This window comes from Triturus cristatus, chromosome 7 (genome assembly GCF_964204655.1).
Source record: "Triturus cristatus chromosome 7, aTriCri1.1, whole genome shotgun sequence".
Classification (NCBI taxonomy): Eukaryota; Metazoa; Chordata; class Amphibia; order Caudata; family Salamandridae; genus Triturus; species Triturus cristatus.
The window spans coordinates 418,863,967-418,884,594 of NC_140590.1; the positions used below are offsets into that span (position 1 = coordinate 418,863,967).

The 20,628-nt window shown below is 42.6% G+C and overlaps 1 protein-coding gene across 9 annotated transcripts in view; it reads left to right on the forward strand.

Moving 5' to 3' along the window:
- Positions 1-1,518: 1,518 nt before the first annotated feature.
- Positions 1,519-20,628, forward strand: part of LOC146809840 (zinc finger protein 567-like) — a 182,544-nt gene continuing 163,434 nt past the window's right edge. For 3 of the 9 annotated variants that reach the window (XM_085616704.1, XM_085616708.1, XM_085616711.1), the window contains exon 1: positions 1,553-1,814. In XM_085616704.1, coding sequence (XP_085472830.1) covers positions 1,803-1,814 — 12 coding nt within the window. In that variant the 5' untranslated portion in view covers positions 1,553-1,802. Of the gene's footprint in view, positions 1,815-20,628 lie in introns of all 9 variants that reach the window. The other 6 variants (XM_085616710.1, XM_085616703.1, XM_085616707.1 and 3 more) reach the window with 6 other exon arrangements.

A 20,628-nucleotide genomic window follows, 5' to 3' on the forward strand; every position in this document is an offset into this window, starting at 1 on the left:
TCCGTCGCAAAAGTTGACTGGTCACCTTTCAGTTACCGATTTCTGTACTTCGGTGTTAAAATGGTAATAATGAGGTATGAGCGTTTCCAAAGCAGCGTTAAAGTGTAAAAATAAATAAAGTAATACCACCATAAAATATGCCACATTATGCCAAGCAATTTGCCTTTTTTTGCAGATAATTTAGCCAACCCGGACACAAAATTCGGTTTTCACCAAATACTTCTAGTGGCCTTGGCCATAAATTAGGAATAACGTCACAGCAGAAAGAAAATGTAACGAAGCACAACTGAGATTATATATATATCCTGAGCGTAAGCTCATATTGACTCATCCACTTGTAATGGCAAAGTCCTTGGCACTCTCTCAGCCATAAAACAGTTTTAACCTTTTAATTACTGTGAAGAGAGCTTGCGGTCTCGATACAGTGGGGGGGTTTCTCAGGTGCAAAAGAAAGGTGCCCTTTATGGTTTATATGTGCACAGTAATACGAACCATCCTCTTTGACCTCATCCTTTCCCCAGGTATTTTGCCCGTGGCATTGGCGTTATAGATGCAACTTGCAAAATCCCACTTTGATCGTCTGCATGGGTTTATGACTTTTTCATTAAGAAAGAATAAAAAACAGGAGATCATGGTTTTCTGCTTGTGAATGGGCCTTCGGGCTACACCTACGACCGAACCGTTTTCATGGCCAATTTTCTGTAGAGCTGAGGTTGGCACGGTGCCAATAAAAACCACGACTAAGACCCACGAAGGTGACAGTAAGCCGGGTACTCATTGCTCCGGCCTGAGCGGACAAGCACTCGGGCTAGCCCGGCCCGGCAAAGCAGCCACTGCGGAGTTTGCCACTACCACAGAAGAATATACAGTAAAATACGTTTGTAAAAGCATGTGTCCTTAATATCCAGTAGTCTGCGACGGCTTCACACGGTCACCGTACGGATAGGAGAAGCAAATCAAGCTCTCTCTGCGCCAAAGGACACCACAAGCAGCTGCTGTGGGGCGGAGTCCGAATGTAATACGGTGTAAAGGCTCCTTGACGATGAGATATATTACCAGCACGGAGTCCCGTCGTTATAAGCCCCTCGTGTTCTAGGAGTTTCAGATCCCAGTAAGATTAACGGCGAAAAAGGAACACATCTGACGCAAGCCATGTGGTCCGTCGGCTACGCTGCCGCCTCTGGTGCAGGAAACCAGGGTTCGAGCCTCGAGGTCGCGTCCACATCCTGTGATTCTGGGCAAATCACTTAATTTCCTCGTGCCTGAATGTGTAATGTAAATACGGTGCTATGTTTAGCGCTCCAGTACCTTAGGGTTGAGTTCGCGCTATATAAATATGCAAAAATATATGTGTCAAATACAAGGCGTTTCCCGAGCAAATCAAAAGCCTTGCTACGGTGTACAGACCTAACATCCAATTGGCGATAAGTAGTCGCCCAGCCAATCGACGACAAGAGTTTCCCCAACGAATCCGATGTTATTACGGCCGCCCACCAGGAAAGGAGTGTTGTTTTCTACGACGTGATTGGCTTTGAGGAGCTGAGTGAATGTCCTTTAACTCTGGCCCTGCTAGCCTTAGATTATGGGATGACTGATGTCCGTCGAGAGAATGATGGCGAAAAACGCGTTTCGTTATTATAAACGGTCTGCCTAGGGAAATTCAAATGCAACAGCAGCAGTAGGAATGGAGACGAGGAGGCAGATCTTTTATACGCTGCCAAATCCGTGCGCAGGTTGATGACATCACAGAAGAAATCTGGTCCCCAGGAGCCAAGAGAGAATAGAGCAGGCTCACAGGGATCATGGAGCTACAGGTAATCGAATGCCCGAATTTGAACCAGGTGGAGAGATTACTTCTATGCTGTTTTGTGGAACAAGAGAAGGCGAAGAAACATTCTTAAAACTTGACAGGAGTCCTTAGTCTATTCACTTAATATCTCAGTCACGTCTGCTCACTCACAATAGGGGAGGACGGGTGGGATCGTATCACTTAGTTTAGGACCGAGATATGCGACGCTGGTCCTACTGCTTTACCAAAACAGGGGAAGTTGCTACCCTAGCCCATGGCTCTAGTGTGAGAGCGCTACTCAAATAAGAGTAGAGTATTGAAGCTCTGAGTGTCCTCCGAACTAGCAGGTGGAAGACAAAGGGAGAAGGAGCCAGGTACCACATAAGTTGTGCCTAAGGCGCGCCTACATGGCGTACAGTGACACCTGTTAGAGGTGATCTACATTTCCCTGTAGGGGTCTGTAATGTCCAGTGTTTTAAATGGAAATGTAGAATGGCAGGTACTCGCTCTTTAGAGTACCTGCTTGCTCCTGATGGCTGCTGGTAGTCTTCCATTAAATGGATTGCAGCAGTGCTAAGGTGTTCTGGTACTCGTTACCAATTAAAGAAGTGCAGGTGCTCAGTACCGGACAGTGCGTGCCCTTTTAAAGCACTTTAGTCCTTTGTGTCCTAATTCTCTGTGTGGCTAGTTAGGTGTCTTGAATGCTGTAATAGAAGTGTTGTGTGTAGTGGAAGTTGGTAGATGGGAACAGTTGGGGAGAAGATGAATGGAGCCCTGACCAGATTTACATGTGTAGGTGCTCTGTTGCTTAGATCAGTGTTTCCCAAACTGTGGTTTACGACCCACTGGTGAGTCGGGAGACATTTTTTGGTTGGTCGCAATAGTCCAAGCAATAAATAGAGATGCCTTTAGATTCTGTATTTATCTTGTCACATTTGCTCCGCTGAGGTCAAATGTCAGCCTAAATCTTCTGCAGATAATTTTTTTTAACATGAGGACTAATTGTCCCTCACTATGTAGTCCGAGAAAGAAAAATAAATTAGGCAACAATATTGCTGCGGTACATGAAGTGTGAAGGGGAAGCCTGTAGGATTTCATGTTTCGTAACACAAAAGAAAATGTAAATACATGCAAATGAACTGTACACAATTCAATATAAATTTATTTGAAAAAAAAGACCATAAAAGTACATATAAATTTTGCACATAGCCACAATCAAACACAAAGATTTAAAAATAATCTTACATTAAAAACAGTTACAAAGGAAATAAGTGCATAAACAACTTTAAAAGTTCCTCAATACATCATACAACCATGTTTAGGATGAGCAAAAAGGTGCAAGTCGAAGCCAGATTTCTTTGCTCCATTATACTCCTATAAGCAGTGGCTGAGGTTTAAAAAACAAAAAAAGGGAATGGAGATAGAACAAAAACCTAAAATAGGGTCCGCTATGCGCTCCTACTATCCCCTAAATTGAACCAAATCATTTCACCAAACTCCGTATGCTAAACCACGTTACACATAAAATTCAAATGAGTTAACCCAACATGGCTCGTCTAGCCCTAATAGCTGCTTTCAAAAAGGCACAGACGCTAAAAACAGTTTTGTGTGAATTTAGGGATTTTAGATGGAGGAGAGCTGGTCTAAAACGTTGGAAACCTACCTTCCGTAACTAGGAATCAAAAAGTGTTTTCGTGCTGGGCTGTGTAATTTTCAAAGGAACATAATGTGCAGTAATGATTGTGTGGATTGATGGTCACAGGGGCAGGTGGAAACGTTGTTCCCCTCTGGGTCAAATAAAAAAAAAATAAAAAAAAATTAGAGACCAATTGATTGACCCTGCTCTAAAGCGAAAAATAATTAACCGGTCCCTTCTTGACAATTCCAGAGATAACCATAAAGGGAGTTCATCAATATGTAAAAGACTATAATAAAGCGACACCGAAGGTTTGACTATCTCTTTTTTCCAGTCTACTATTTGCACAGTAGTCCTTAAATAGTGTTTTCACCTCCATCCTGGCATTTTTGTGAATATGGCTAGGTTCGGTAAACCAACAGGCTATGCCAAGGGATCCAAAAGTAACTCGTATATAACTCAACCAAGGTATTAAATATGCCTTGTCTAGCATCAGGCAATCAGATATAATGTCCTTACATAGCTTAGCAGCTGGGTTCGACCAGATACTAACCCATAATAAAAGTGTCATCAGCTGAATCTTATCTTCTAAGAATTCCTGGTTTAACTCGTAGTGGGTAATAAGACTAGAGGTAGATGGCAGTAAACGCAGGAAATATTGCAAAAAACAGCAGCTTTCCTCTGCCTGTAAAGAACTGCATTTACTAAAACCCCAAACTCCTGCACCGTAGGTGACTACAGTCTTGCATTGTGAGTTATAAATTTTCAGTGATGAGAACACAGTCCCCCTAATATCCGGTCTAATAAGGTTACAGACTGTGCCGGCAATTTAATTTAACACTGGCTTGAGCAAGGTGGGGGTTCCATGATCCAGATGAACTGAAAGTTAGCCCTAAGTAACAAAAGTTATCAACAGTCGTCAGAGCATGCCCATTAATATTAATTTTATTTCACCTTAATTTGCCCGGGCCACAAGACATAATGTGTGACTTAGTATAATTCGTTTTTAAGTTCAAATTGTGCATAAAAGAAGCAAAATGATCCACCTGATGCCTCAATGCATTTGGAGTGAGGGCTAGCAATACCGCATCATCAGCATACAGTAAAGCAGGAGTTGGGAAACCTACTGATTCTGATATGTCTGTGTGGGATGCGGATAAGTGGGCTGTTAAGACATTGATGTATAAATAAATATTAAAGGTGCCAATGTACACCTGTGCCTCACACTGCTCTTCAAAGGGACAGTGGAGAAAAGCTCCCCATGAGAATTTTTATCGTGCCAAGCTGAAAGGTCTGAGTGTAGCCAGTACAAAAAATTCACCAGAGGGTCCACACCTCGATCCAGCAACATTAACCAAAGTTTGGTTCTGTTCACTGAATCAATGGCAGTGGATAAGTCCTTGGAAGCTAAGTAAATAGGGGAGTGCTTGGCCTTAGTATATTTGAAAATGATCAGAGGCAGGTTCAGACATTGTTAGTTGGTTCATAATTTTGGCTGGAAACCAAATTGAAAAGGGAGAGTATATCCTTAAGTAAGGCTGCTAGTGAATCTTTAGGGTTTTTCAAGCGCCAGATTACTCGTAAACCATCCGAGAAGTGCTATGTAATGGTAGCTATATTACCATCATAGGCTAGACCCTTGAGCAGTAAGAGCATAGAGGTGCTCAGGGCGTTATGATCACCCCAATCTGTAAATAGGATCTCTCCTTTAGAGAACCAAGGTAAACAGTCAGGGCTGACAAACGTATAATCTGAAGAGAAGCTCCCCTCCACCCCCCACCATCGAAAGGACGTCAACATATTACTTGTTTCGCCTAGGAAATAGAGTAAATCAACCAGGCCATGGGCAGTGAGATACTTGAGAAGCTCTGCCCCCCTTGTATCTTGCATTATGCAATGCCCATTCATATAAGTGTCTTGTGTCCAGAGGGCCTCGCTAATCTTTGCTTTAAAGTCACTGTAGAGGAAACGGTGAGTTTGAAAGGAATGGTTATCAGCCTTAGTGTGTAATTGAGATATAGAATTGAGATATACAATTAAACAGGCTATTGTAATGTATGCATCTAGTATTGATAAAAACGTTATTGTAAAAATGTATCGGGTAAAAAACACTGAGTGTGACGTCATACCTACAGAGGAAGACTAGTACCAGGCCTGACTACGGGGCGCAAGATGTGCTGGGACTTCAGAAGTGCATGCGCGCACTACTTCAGAATGCACTCAGGTGCTGATGCTTCAGTTTATTGACTCCATTGCCATGTGATGTCCAATTTCCTTAAAAAAAAGAAGAAAAAAAAGGAAACTGAATGCGTGTTAGACTTCGCCAGACTCCAGTAACGCCAGAAGTGGTGACAACTGGAGCTGACTGGTACTGACGTTTAATTCTGATCAAATTTTGATGCAGCATTTTGAGGCAGTGAACTGTGTAATTGTGTTCACCGTGCTGCTTTCATTCGGATGAGAATTTGCTCACCGGCGGAGGGATTTTCTGTTGTATGGCCCTTGGTTTCAGTGCCATTCCAAGTTATGCATTAGTGGCGTTCATCTTTTGCTGTCGTGTTTTTCCATTCATACCATGCTTAATGAATGTTATCTGCCTACAGGATATTTCTTGTATTCAAGTATCGATTGGCTGCTTGTGCAATACCTTAGTACTCCTAATTTCAGTCTGTGATAGAATGGTTGTTTCTGGATGCCAATGTTGACAACGTTAGTGGTAGTAGAACCCTCCGTATAGGTGCTTGTGCTTAGTTTAAGATGCGCTGCTGTCATATTATATGGATTTCCTGTGTAAGAGTGAATTCCTACCTGTGTGAAAGCTTCCTGTTGAGTGGGAAGAGTTACTGAGGTTTTTTTGTGATAGATTGATTTCCTGTGTAGTGTGAATTCCTACTGGTGCACAAGTTTCCTTTGCGTGGGAACCATCACTGACATCGCTGTCATGTTATATTGATTTTATTGTTACCCATTTTCACGCTGTTAAACTAGACGCGCTTGTTTAGGGATGAATGTGTGGGGTGAAAGTCACCCATTACTTGCTTTTACACTAGATGCCTCTGCTTGTGGGATGATTTTGTGGGGTGATAATTTCCCATTACTTACTGTTACACTAGATGCCCTTGCTTTAGGGATGATTGTGTGGGGTGAAAATCGCCCATTACTTCTGTGTGAGGTTTAGAGTTCTTCGTTTGGATGTGTGAGGATTGAGAGCTCTTTGTGTAGTTGAGTTTGCGAGTTCTTTGATTGTGTGAGTGTTTGTTACTGGTAGTTGGTGTGCGGTACCACTTAATTGTTGGTCCTGTGTTATGCCACCTATCATGCTAGTCTGGCCAGCTTGTGTGGTTTGTGGTGGTAATAGAAGTGGTATCATTTTTCCCAGTATGTGTCTGCATGAGATAAGTGTGAGTTGTAAGGTGCGTACATATTTATTTATTGTCCCTTTCTGTTTTAAATGGTGTTGTAGGACCGTTTTGTTTCCATCTTGCATTTGCATTATTTTTATGTGCTCTGTAAAGGGAGAAGATGTGTTACATAGGGTGTATTTTCCCTTTGCATGTTCCCTCATGCAAATACATTGTTCATCTTGCAGCCTCCCTTCTGCTCAGCCCATACTCCAACTGACACTCTCAATCTCACTAGCACCCATGCATTCCCATGCATCACCATGCACATCAACATTCCTCAAAGCACATCCAGATTGTGATGGTGTCTTAAAGCAAAGGATTGTGATGCCATACCAGCGACAGGAACAAGTGGTCATCGGAGGCAGTGATTGTAAATCTAGGCCATAGTGCTGCGACTAAAAAAAATCTAAGATTGAATGCAGTAGGGCATGGCAATACTATAGTGGTTATTGCAAGGAACACAAGCCGCTCAGTGATGTGTTGACAGTAACTAACGAGTAAAAGGTGACGGTACTCACACAAACATATCAAAAGATTTACAAACCGTTCCAAGAGGGGAACGACATAGATCTTAACGTGAAACCATTCCTGAAAGGGAAGCCTGCGTTAACTTGTGCAACTGAAAAATATAATGACCAACTTGGTACATTAATTAAATGAAACCTTCTTACACAAACGTGTTTGCTTGTACCATATTTCTCAACTAAATAGATTTACAAAATCAAAGATAATCCTTAAAAAAAGTAATACATGGCGAGTCTAGCTGATGGCGGTAGATAGGACAGCAAAGTGTGACAATGCCTTAAAGGCCAACACTGCTTGGTCATGGGAAGGGGGCAAATATTACCTGGGGATTCACATCACCCCCTGACTCCAGTCCCCTGGTAGGAGACAAGGGTCATGAGAAGTGAGCCACGAAATAACTCTCACAGCGAGGCTTCTGCTTCACAACTTGCCATGCTGGAAAGAAACACAAGCGTGGCAGTAGACAGGATGAAAGCAGATTGTGCTATAGGGCCTGCTCTCACCATGACGGTAGCTGTAGCTGAGTTTCTGCTCCTAAAGCAGGAAGGGAAAGACAGGGTGGTTGCACAAGGGAAGATGCGAAGCCATTCGCACTGGAAGCCTCGTATTCGCGCGGGAGTTGAAATCGAAAGCACAATAGGAGAAAAAAAGTGTAAAATACTAAAGCAATAGTGCTGCAAGTATAAATAATAAGTGAACGCACACCTAAACATTCCGGACCACAAAGGTATGAATAATCTACAGTATAATTAACAGGCTCCATTACCTTCATGGGGCCATGCTCCTTTAAAAAAAAAAAACAAAAGCAAAATTAGTGGTTTCAACATCTGAGGCAAGCTGCATACGTGCAGAATGTGTGCTGTGAGCGGCTATATAAAGTATGCGCAATCACGCCCCTAAAACAAGATGCTGTGGTACTTCAAATAAGGGGAGAGGGGATGATTGGCCCGTCAGTATTGGGCTGAATATTTTCCATAAAATAAATTTAGTAGAATGTGTTGTACTTCCTCAAAATAATGGATATAGACCACCCCTTATTATTTCCACTCAGAAACGAAATACTGATCCTCCTAGTTCATGGCACCGCAAGTATATAGCATACAACCAAGGTATGCCAGTGGGAGGGGGCATCTGAAGATGGCCAGGTACGCCACCTCAAGAGCATTCAATTAGGAAACCAATTCCAAAGGGGGAGCTTGGACAGGTCCCCAAAACAACTGTCTAAGGTGTGCAATAAAAAACAGAAACCAGAGGGAGCCACACGAGGCGGACTCCCTACCCCGTTCAGATTAGAACAGGTTCCTTAGTTATAAAGTGCATTATGATGAACCCGAGGCACACATGGGAGAAAACTGTTCAGTTCCTGGAACCACTGCAACGAGTCAAGCAGGGAGCAGAAGTAGGGCCACTTCACATTTCAGTTAGAAGAAAAGGGGGTGCGGGAGCAAGTGCTTTTACCTGGAGTACTAGAGGACATGTCACCGGGACACAATTTCCCTGCTGGTAGTATTATTCCCGCGTCCTCAAGCACCTCCCACATGTGAATAACTAGAGCTTGAAGCTGCTGCCACAGGTACCGTCTGCGCGATGGCTGGGCTCTGCTCTGACACATCCTGAGTTGTGGGGTCAGAGCCCAGGCAGAGCTCTGGGTCGAGTCCCGCCTTGCGGATCACGCAAGCCCAATGCCAGGCGTGCGACGCCGTCTGTGTTTTGTCTGATTTGTGTTGCTGAGTTTTTTTGCTGTATCAACGACTGCAAGCGGTAGTCGCACCCTCGAACAACTACATTAATCATACGGCCGCCATTGTTAAAGCGCGGCGTGCCTATTTGTTAAAAATTTAAAAAAGTTTTGCCATTCATGTGTTATGGGTGAGCAATCCGCACATGAAATAAAGAAGAAGCCCCAGAAGCGTGTGAGGTGATGAAAATAAGATCGAGTCTTAAAACAAAGCATAATAGAAAGGCAGAAGATTTGCGCTGCTGGCATATGTTGCGTTATTGGTGTGGCCGCCATTGTTGAGGCCCTGCTTAAACAAGACAAATGCATCTTATTAAGTAATGCACATTGAAAGCCTCTTCCCGACACTCCTTCCCGATCCACTGTCAACGATATCATGATTTCAATAAAATGGGCACAAACTGGATGTACTATATAAAGCAAAATTCTTTATAAGCACTTAACCACTTCATTTTCAATAATTTTCTTTTTAACATAACCTATGCTCACAAGTACTTGGGGCAAAACAGTGAAACGTGCACTATGAAGGAGCTAATGGAAACTGAAAGTGCGCTGAAAGTAAACCAAGCACGTCGTCGTGCCTGAAGTAGGACAAACTCCATAAAGAAAGTAGTGCTTACAAGACTAAATAACACGTACTGTGTAACGGCCTAAGTAAAGGGCCCAGTAACCATGGGAGGTTGCAAATGAAGACATGGCCGTACTAAGGAGGGACTAACAAGCCTATTAAGGAATCAGAAGCCATCATTTAGGAAGGACAAAGGCACAAGCCAATGAAAAATAGGGGCGGAGAGTGGGCGGGGCTTCTTTTCCATACTCTACTACAGCAGATCGCCAGAGCAGCTCATGCAGGCTGGCTCAGGCTCGACCTAAAAACATGCTTCAAGAGTGAAAAAGACTGTGTGTTTGTTTACTATTGGAGGGTCGGTTTATGGAAACTGTGGAGGATAAGTGTGTTGTGCACTGTACCAGTAGCTTCAAAACATAATGTTTGTGTGTTGCACCGAGATAGGCAACCGTGATTCTTTTAGTTTGTTAGTATATTTTTTACCATTGAATATATCTACAAAAGTCATGCTAACAGTCAACAAAGGACAACAGACTCTTTTTTTGTATCGGTTTATTTATTCTGTTACAGCACCATATAAAGCAGGTGGTAAAATAGAATCTGTGGTTTTCAACAGGAATCGGAAGGAGAGTTTGGGGGGAGGTCAGTCATGTGCTGAGGGAAATTGGAAAGATACATTTGCAACATATTTGAAAGTCATTGGTGGAAGTTTTTTGTGTGAAAAAAAAAAAAAAGGGGGTTGAGAAATTGCCTGAGTGTTGAGTGCAGGAAAATGTTAAATCTGATTTTAGTACCATTACAGGTGTTGAATGAGTACGATGACGATGAATCGGAGTGCAATGCAAGCTCTGGAAGAGAAACACAAAACCAAAGTTAACGTAATGGGTGAGCGGTAAACCTGCTGAAAGTATAAAACACTGTTTCATTTCTGAGAACATTAATGGCAACATAAGTCCCAAATATTAAGTAATAAAATATCAATTATTGAACAAAACAAAAAATCTTAAGCTCCAAGAAAACTCAAGTGTAAAAAAACACAATTTGGACGAGCCCATTTTCAATAGCCAGACTGATTTGAAAATGCGTCAAAATATGGTAAGGAATTGAATACCAAGGATAAAGCGAAGAAGGTGAGGGGATTTTCTGGCATAGATACTGTTAACACAGGGTCAATAAGTAAGAAGAATGACTGCACCTCTAAACAAATGAATACTCAGAAGAACAAATCTTACAGGTGTGATCGTGTTTGACACATCCTCCATGTCGTGTCCTGTAATAAGTTTGGTGCAGGAACATTGGCCTCTTCTCCCATGTGTGCAGGAATGCTTAGAATGCAAAAAGTGTTAATTATGCCCAAGAGAGTGACAGAAATGAAGCGGTGCAGAGTGTTTTGGAACCAGGTATGCCGCCATTTTGTATGGAATTACGATTGGAATGTGGGCAAATAGTATAGGAATTGGTATTTCTGAAGCGCATACCTATCCAAAAAGCAGCAGAGAGCTGGTACAGGGTCAAAGACAAATGATCGGAGAGGTAGCTGGTTTGTGGACTGTTAATGCATTGTGACATATTACTCTGTAAAAAAAAGTGTGTTTTCAACACTTTCTTAAATTGCAGCAACTTTGAAGCGGTCCTAATGGATATGGGGGTATTTTGTAGTTTGATGGTGCCCTAGCTGCATGTGTTATGAGACCTATCTGAAATGGTTTGTTAATCTGCAAGATAAGAGGAAGTGATGATCATGGTGGCTTTGTAAATGATGACACTTGTTTTAAAGAGGATGTGGGCAGGTAAATAATACTTTGTTTTCACAGTAGGCTCGACACAAACAGCAATCAACAGGACACTGGATGCCTCCTTGCAGAACACCTACAGAAGCGCTAGGCCGATATCGGCAATGGCACTTACTTGTTGTTTAGATAACATTGATCTTTGGTGGGTCCCTGTTCCTTTCCAAGAGGATCTAGAGGCAGAAATCACCATTGAAGTGTTGAGAGACACCTTGCATGTGATGCCAAAGGGCAAAACGCTAGGGAGTGATGGCTTCCCGGTTGAATTCTAGCATTTGCGTTCAAGTGTTTGCTTGAGGGGACTCATGGGAGTCTTTCTCTCATTAAACTATTTATCCAGGGTAGCCATTTGCTCGTGCAGTACCCTTACAATGTACGTCAGACTAGTAAAATCTGGGAGAGGATCACTAAAGAAATCCAGAAGCATCCACCCTTTGCGAGCAGACTAGATCTATGAACTCCGTATCCATTTGTCTATATACACAAACATGACACCCTGGAGATAAGGGCGTTGTAACACACTGAGCGAATTATACCTGGAGAAAGTCTTTCACTCCTTCCAAGATGCACAGGAGTTTTGGGGATGGCCCAGGCCAGTTCCTATAATATTCTAAGTTGACTGGAATAGACAGGGAGATTTAGACTAGTTTTCCAATTGACCCTTTCTCCACTGGGATCCTAGTGTTGTGTGCCCAGGTAAAAGGTTTCATGCAATGCACAACTTAAATTAATTCATTTTAACTTTTTGCACCTAACACCTGTCAGACTGTGCAAAATATGTCCTGGTAGGTCAGCCACTTGTCCAAAGTGTGGTATGGATGAGGCCTCCTTCCGACACCATTTAGATTCCTGTGTCGTTATCGATACCTTCTGTACAAAGGTAACTGTTCGACTGGGTGTAGTCACATGGATATCTGTAGAGCTTGTTCCAAAACAATGTCGGTTTGATATTATTGTAAAACCCAAGAAAAAGAAAATGCAGTACAAGTTTCTGCAACTGGTGTTGACATAGAGACGACTGACGATAGGGTGGATGAGCAGAAGGGGCCCAAGCTCGAAGATGTGGGTCAGGGACATGCTAGAGTGGGCTAAGGAAATGCATATTAAATTATCCAGAAGGGATGAAAAGGTGGTGGATGATCTGGAATATAGGCAGAGATAATGAATGAATTTGTGGAGGTCAGCGGCCCAGGGTCACTGATTGGAGCTTGGGATCTGTTCCTAGATGAGAATGTGTAGTCATGGCATGTTGGGCGCACTGGACGTCCATGGGATATCGCTTTTGTCTCTCCTGGTAGGAAAGTGTGCTAGTACTGACTCATATGAGTCATTGTTAAGGAGGGTATGATCCGATATATGGTGGAGGTGACTTTTTTCATTTATGCCATATGAGGGGAGAGACACTGTGGCTTCATTGCTTCCCTTCTATACTTCTCTTGGAAGCAGTTACCTTGTTCTCATTAAAGTGGTGCCCAGTCGTATAGGTGGGTGGTAGCAGAAAGTTTAGCTATTATGAACTAATAAATAAGAAAGATAGTAACTTGACAGTCCTGGTATGGAACATAATTCTATTGATGATAAACCACCTTATGTCCTGGCATAGCACTGTTTGGTGTCACTACTGGGGGAAAATGGGGAATGAAAGGATGTCCGTGTAGTTGCGGGTACATTGTATGGTGGTGCTGTCTGAGAATAATGTATCAGAGTTGTTTCTCCCAAACTTAAATGCAGAATCTTGAGATTTTTTTTCGATTTAATGTAACTCTGAGTCTATACAAGAACTGTTTATGTCACTGTGCCTTAACAGCAATAGTATATTCCTTGCCGGCCAAGGTAAATGCCGGAAGGATTGTTTTGTATTGCTGAGTGTGATATGGCCTACATTTTTGGTTATTGGTGTTTTTATTACATAGGGATCATGATACACTTGTAAAGTAAAGATTGGTCATTGTTAAATCACCTTCAATTAATGTGACACTAGTTGCTTACCTTGACATCTAAAATGCTGTTAAAAAAATCAATAAATTAGCAGCTTGGCAAGCAGGTGCTTCAGCGGATTCTGCTCCTTTCGAAGCAGTGTCTTTGGATAAAAATGTACCATGGCTGGAGGTTGCTTTTCGTGAACATTTGAGGGTGTGGTTGCTGCTAATTGTCAAATGGAGTGTTCATAGATATTTCACATTTGTTTTGTTGTTCTTGTTCAGTATCGAGTTTCAATTTTCGAAAGCATGAGCATTTCTTATGATGTGCAGATTGAGATCTTTCCTAAGTAACCACAGTACCAATATTGTAAAAAATGTATAGTTATGAACATTGCAAACAAAATTGACAGGTAGTGCTGAAGAGTAACAGTTACTACCCCCAATACAAAGAGGAGTTAATTGTGGCATCTGTACCCAAGATAATATTGTGACCCTGATAACATTAGCTAAGCATTCCATGAGAAAGGATCCAACATGCAGTCTATTGATGTGTTTTTGATCCAGGCTCTGATTTTAATTGTGTTAGTCATGATTGTTAGTGCACTTAGTTGGATTGATCAGAAATTAACAAGGGATTATTAATCTTTTTGATTCGGGCACACTGAAGCGTGAGGTAGAATGCCGTTTGGTGGTAGGTACTATCATCTAAAACATTCCATTTAAGTGTTAGCCAAAATGTATTTAGCAGAGGCTAAAAAGGAGGAACTGTTAAACGGTAAAAAATGTATTCTGTTAAGTTAGCCTCGGCTTTCAGCCATTTTGTCTACCAGCCCCCATTTTGTGTTTCTGCAGGGACTTTCTGCAAAGTCAGAAGTTACATGTTTACTGAAAGCTGGTTGTGCTGATAATACTTACGTGCCTGAGTAAAGGCACTGCCCTGCCCTGCCTGCCATGCCGAAAGGCCCTGAGCATGCAGATGCTCCTATCGTTAAGCCCACCTACGCCTGTACCCACCCCTGTCTATCTATGAAAGTGACATGGGAGGGGGTTTATCAGGATTCCACAGTTCAGCATGTAAGCATTATGTAACAATGACAAAGGGGTTGTGTAAGAGGTTGTGTAAGCATTATGTAACAATGACAAAGGAGTTTTAGTGCTTGTCTTACTGTACCAAATTTGTATAAATACCAGGTTTCAAACCATGCTAGTCAGTTCCCTCTCAGCCACTTGTAGTGTATGTATGACGGAGCCCGCTCATGAGCTGTAATAAACTTGTGTTTTGTTCCACTCCAGTGTCAATCCTCATTTTGTGAACCCGTAGACTAAGGGTGTCCCTGCACCAGTGGGATAAAGTGAATTCCCACTTCTACAATTGGGGTCGGCAACGTGGGGCCCCATTGATGACCGCGGCTGGGCCAGAAGGAGGTCGTTTCGACAAGGCAGAAACACTGAGGGGGCCCCCGTAGACGGAGACTCGTTCTCGCGGCCAAGGTGATTTTCAGCTTATCGACCTGACCTTCGTGGCGGCTGTGTGTCTCAACTGGGGCTCTTCGGTTGGCATATTGGAGGTGATCTATTGATCTGAGGATCGGCAGGTGGGAGTTGGAGAACTGCGATCAGGTAGGATCGAAACGGTTGTCTTTTTTGGTTTTTGTCTTTGTAAATAAACATTTGCAAATGTTTTTGGCAGGTAATGTGGGAAATTTTTCTCATTTCTCAGTTTTGGTATTAGAGTCTCTTAACAATATTGTTAAGAAGAAATTGGTATACATAACTGTTTTTAGTAGAATTCATGCACTGTGCTGTTGTTGTTGTTGCAACAAGAATAGAATATTGGAAGAAAGACAACCAGCACCTATAGAAGTAACTCCTAATTATGAAATGTACATTAAACACGGTATTTCTTCCATACTGTTTAGCGCATGATGGAACAAATATACGAAGACAGATAGTAATTTACAGTGGCCACTTACTGGTACCTTTGGTTTGAATAAATTGCAATACGTAGAACAGCTTTTTAAAAGAAAGAGTAGACAGAGTATGTTCGATGCCTTAGGATTATGAAAAAAACAAATTAAAGAAGAGAAGGAGAGGAAGAAAATTGAAGAACAGACAATTTTACAGAAAATAAAAGAGATAAGATTAAAAGAACAAGAGGAAAATGTACGAAGTGAAGATAGACGAGTTAAAATTCAATTGCAAAAGACATATGTGGCTAAAGATGGGAAGGTTAATCAGGGTTTAGATGATGACGATTCGGAACTTGAGGACTTAATCTGCCGACCATCCCCGCCTCCTTATGCGCCGAATCCTACTGGTAACAATGCGGTCCCGACAGCGCCTCCACAGTTACCTTAAATAACACAAATGTATCCCCCATTACCTACCGCTTCTGCCGACACTCCTGTACTAGACAGTAAGGTTACTACCCCTGTTCTTACACCTAAAACTAAAACACGGCGCCATAGATCTGCCCTTACAGAAAATGATAAAGCAATATTAATGACTCTGGCACATGATTGAGTTCGGGATAATGATATACGCGAGGATGAGGGTCCTCGAGTCCCTGTCTCAATACCCGCAAATGATTCAACAATATATTGTAGGAGAGATGGCCAATGTGATGATATAGGACTGGAGATCTATTGTTAAGGAGGAAGCCCCTAGAATATGGAAAAGGTCAAACGAGAGTACGTTGACTGCCTTTCCCTTACAACAAGCGGTAACGGATATCTTTTCTCAGAAACGAGAGCTCAAGAGGCTTATGTTAGCTTCAACAAAAATCATCCCCATGCGAGAAGCGGTCTCGGTGTTTCAGCCGGCTAGAGGAGATGGCTTGGGTGCTAATGTGGCCCGGTTTCAGTTCCAATGGATCTATTCCCCTTGGAAGCGAATGGATGTGTTGACCCTTAAAGCTTCTTTACCTTATCCTAGAAAGAATCCTAGTGCATTTTGTGAAGCACTGGATGCTGCATTGACTTCTTGTGTGATGACTTTGGCAGATATTGATATGTTTTTTGGACTTGTATTGCCCCCCGACCTTTGGCGTAAGGTCCATAAGCAGGACCATGCGACCTTTTGGAGGCACTTGGGCACAGCTGGAAGCAGCTGATGTTGATAGGAAACCAGGAGAGAAACCACCACAGGTTATATTAGATCTACCAAATCATATAGTTACTTATATGAAGGAAGTAGTGCCCCCAAAGAAAATATCATGGGCAAAATTGGCAGCTTGTAAACAGAAACAGAAAGTCAGTTTCCGATTTATTTTTCACCAGGTTTGAGGGGATTTTTGATGATTATAGTGGGCAAGATGTAGCTTCGGACAAAGGTAAACATTTGTTTGTAGACAAATTTGTAGCAAACTTGTTACCAGAAATCTCGCAAAAGTTACGAGTGGCTGAGAGTACATGGGCTACTTCCACTCCGCCTAAAATTTTGGATATGGCTCAGTATTATGAAGGCCAAATTAATGATGAACGAGATAAGAAAGAAAGTAAAAATAAGGAATTGAAAACTAAAATATTGTTTCAGCAGGTCTATGGATCATGGAGAGGTAGGGGTAGAGGGGTTTTCCAGACTGACCCCCCAAGGAGGTTTATGCAAGCTCCCCCGACGTCTGAACCCTTAGGGCAAAACCAATGTGCGTATTGTAAACAAGAAGGACATTGGCGATCTGACTGTCCAGTACTTCGTCAGCAAGGTAGAGGAATGGGGAGGAGAATGACAAGGGGTCCATTGCAATGGCCCTCTGTTAGTGATAGACGGAATTACTTTGATACCACTGCCCGACGACAAATTATTATGCAGACGATTTTAGTACCTCAGACGCCACGGGCATTTCTTTTAACTTGGACAGCGTAGGACGAGGGGAGGGATCTGTTTCAATACGGGTAGATCAGACAGGTCCATATGTTACTGCTGGAATATTGGGGACCCTGCAGCAATTCCTGGTAGATACTGGGGCTACACGGAGTGCACTTTCCCAACAACAGATCCCTGGGACTCCCTTGTCTGGCTATAATAATGTATCTGTAGGCTTTGCTGGAAAGCCGATTCTTAGTCCCATGGATCTTACTATTGGTCTGTTTACTGCCAACATGCCATTTCTGCTTGCGCAAAATTGTTCCGATAATCGGCTGGGACTAGACTTACTCAAACATTTTCATGCGTGTAGTTATTGTTCACCGGATGGTGTATACATTACATTTGGTAAGCCTAGTCGTGATAATAAGTATGTTCTTAAAGAATTTCCACATGAATTATCGACTGTACCGCCTTCTGTGTAGGCAGAGGGTGATACTGATGTGGGTTTATTATCTATCGAACCGGTACACACACAGGTTAAATAGAATGCTATTTTGCCTCGAATACCACACTATAAGATATCGCACAAAGGCGAAAGTGCATTAGTTCAAATCATAGAAGAACTCATTCAAAAAGGGGAAGTGGAAGAAACAGATAGCAATATTTGTAATAGCCCTATTTTACCAATTTTGAAACGTTCCACCTCTGATGACATGAAAGACAAGGTTTATAGGTTTGTTATTGACCTACGAGAAATCAATGAAATAGTAATACCTCTGTTTCCCGTAGTTCCAGACATTACTACATTGTTAGCCATGATGCCGCCAACAGCATGTGTTTTTTCCGTCATCGACCTTAAAAACGCATTCTTTTCTATTCCCATTGCACCCTCCCTTAGATATTTGTTTGGGTTCTCTATTAAGGGCTGGTCCTTCCAATTCTGTTGTGCTCCTCAGGGGTATACAGAAAACCCGAGCATTTATAGTCAAGCCCTTAAACGACAACTTGATACCTCACCTTAAGGCACTTCTTTGCTGCAGTATGTGGACGATTTGCTAATTGCAGCCGATAGCACAGAACTTTGTATTACGGCCACATTGATGTTATTGAATCACCTTGCTAAAGTGGGCCACAAAGTATCTCTGAACAAGTTGCAGTTTTGTCGACCAGAGGTTACCTATTTAGGTCACCTCTTGTCGAAGGAGGGAAGGACTTTGACTAAAGACAGAATCAAAGCCATCATACACACACCTATTCTACAAACACAAAAGGATGTTAGGGCATTGATTGGTATAACATCCTACTGTCGCCATTGAATCCCCAACTTTTCCCTCATTATCAAACCTCTCCTTGCCCTTACGACTAAGAATACCCCATCTCCTTTGCCTTGGTCTTTTGAGTTGCAGAATGCATACCAACAGCTCCGAGCAGCACTATGCTCTGCCCCTGTGCTGGGAACACCTGATTACACTAAACCATTTTTGGGAAGAGGTGTGGCGCTGCGGCCAGGGCGACTGACTCCGGAATCTGGGGATCACGGTTCGATTCCCAGCACCGGTGGCAGATTAGCCCAGCACCATGTGACTCTGGGCAATAGCTTGCTTAATCTTCCCGACGGCCCCCAGCGCCTAGAGACCCTTACGGGTGATTGTTCGCGCTTTATAAATGTGGATTATTATTCTTTATGTACACGAACGAAAAGGTTGTGCGTTATCTGTCCTGACACAGTCACATGGGGACAAACAACGCCCATGTGCATACTTTTCTGCAGTTCTGGACCCTGTGGCCAGGGCACTTCCTGGTTGTCCGAAGGCTGTGGCAGTAACTGCCATTTCAATCAGACAATCAACAGGACTTGTACTGGACCATAAATTGACGTTTTTTGGCCCCCACTCAGTTGATGTATTGTTGAATCAAACTAAGACACAACATTTGACGAGTGCTCGTCCTACCGTGTACAAACTCACTTTATTAGCCCCACGTATTACACTCAAACGATGTGTGACTTTGAATCCAGCTACTCTGTTGCCATTGCCATCTGAGCAACCTAGTGACACACACTACTGCATTGTTACCACTAAAGAACAAACCAAGGGTCAAGTGGACCTTAATGATATTCCTCTGTCTGATGCCCAGGGCGACTTGTATGTAGATGGGTCTTGTTTTAAGTTAGCTGATGGCACTATTACTGCAGCCTACGCTATCACTATGCTGCAAAGAATTGTGGAGACAGCTCGAATACCCTACAAGTCCACACAAGCTGCTGAACTTATTTCACTCCTGAGAGCTTGTGAGCTTAGCCAAGGACTGTCCGTTAATATCTATACAGACAGACAGTATGCCTTTGGGGTTGCACATAACTTCGGACGCTTATGGCAGGAAAGAGGGTTCTTGATGTGCCATGGTTTGAAAATATGACATGGGGAATTAGTTCAGAATTTGTTGACTGCATTAACGTTACCAAAGCAGGCGGCTATTGTTAAGTGTAGTGCACACCAGAAAGTAGTGGATGATGCAGGTAGGGGCAATGCTTTTGCAGACAGCAAGGCAAAAGAGACCGCACGTAGTCAACAAGGAAAAATGTATGTGATGTACTCCACTGCAGAAAAAATAGCAAATGTGAATGAAGAGATTCAACAGATGGCAACAAAGGAGGAAATAGAACAATGGGAAAAGACCGGAATACTGCACAGTGAAAATTGTTGGAGAAAAGGGCCAGATGGGGACAGGTGGAAATTGCCCAGTTCTTATGTACTACCGTTTGTCACTATGGCACATGGCCCAGCACACGTCAGTGCCAAAAGTTTAGCCACACAACTAGAGCCAGTATGGGAGCATCCAGGTATAAGAAAAACAGCTGAACACCATGTTAGACATTGTATGATTTGTTTGCAACATAACCCGGGGAAGGGAGTAGCTACCCCAAAAGGAGTGTTCTCTCCGCCTAGTGCACCATTTGAAGTCCTGCAGATGGATTTTATAGAATTGGAAAGGTGCAACAATCTGAAATATGCCTTGGTTATAGTATGTGCCTTTAGAAAATGGGTGGAGGCGTATCCTACGAAAGATAATACTGCACTCACCAATGCTAAGATCCTTTTGAAAGAATATTTCTCAAGATTTGGGATTTGTAGAATTTTATGGAGTGATAATGGACCTCATTTTATTGCACAAGTTATTAAATTAATAACTGAGAGTTTGGGTATACGTCAGAAGTTTAATGCTGCTAATCATCCACAATCTTCCGGCTTCGTGGAGTGCTACAACAAAACCCTGAAACATAAATTCGCTAAGGTACAGGCCTCGACAGGGCCTAAATGGCCTGATGCTTTGCAGTTAGCCCTTATGTCTACACATGCAGTGGCACATAGCAAGTCTGGCCTCACACCATATGAGGTGGTTTTTGGGAGACCAATGAATGTATGGGGTCCCCCACGTCCCAAGAAAAT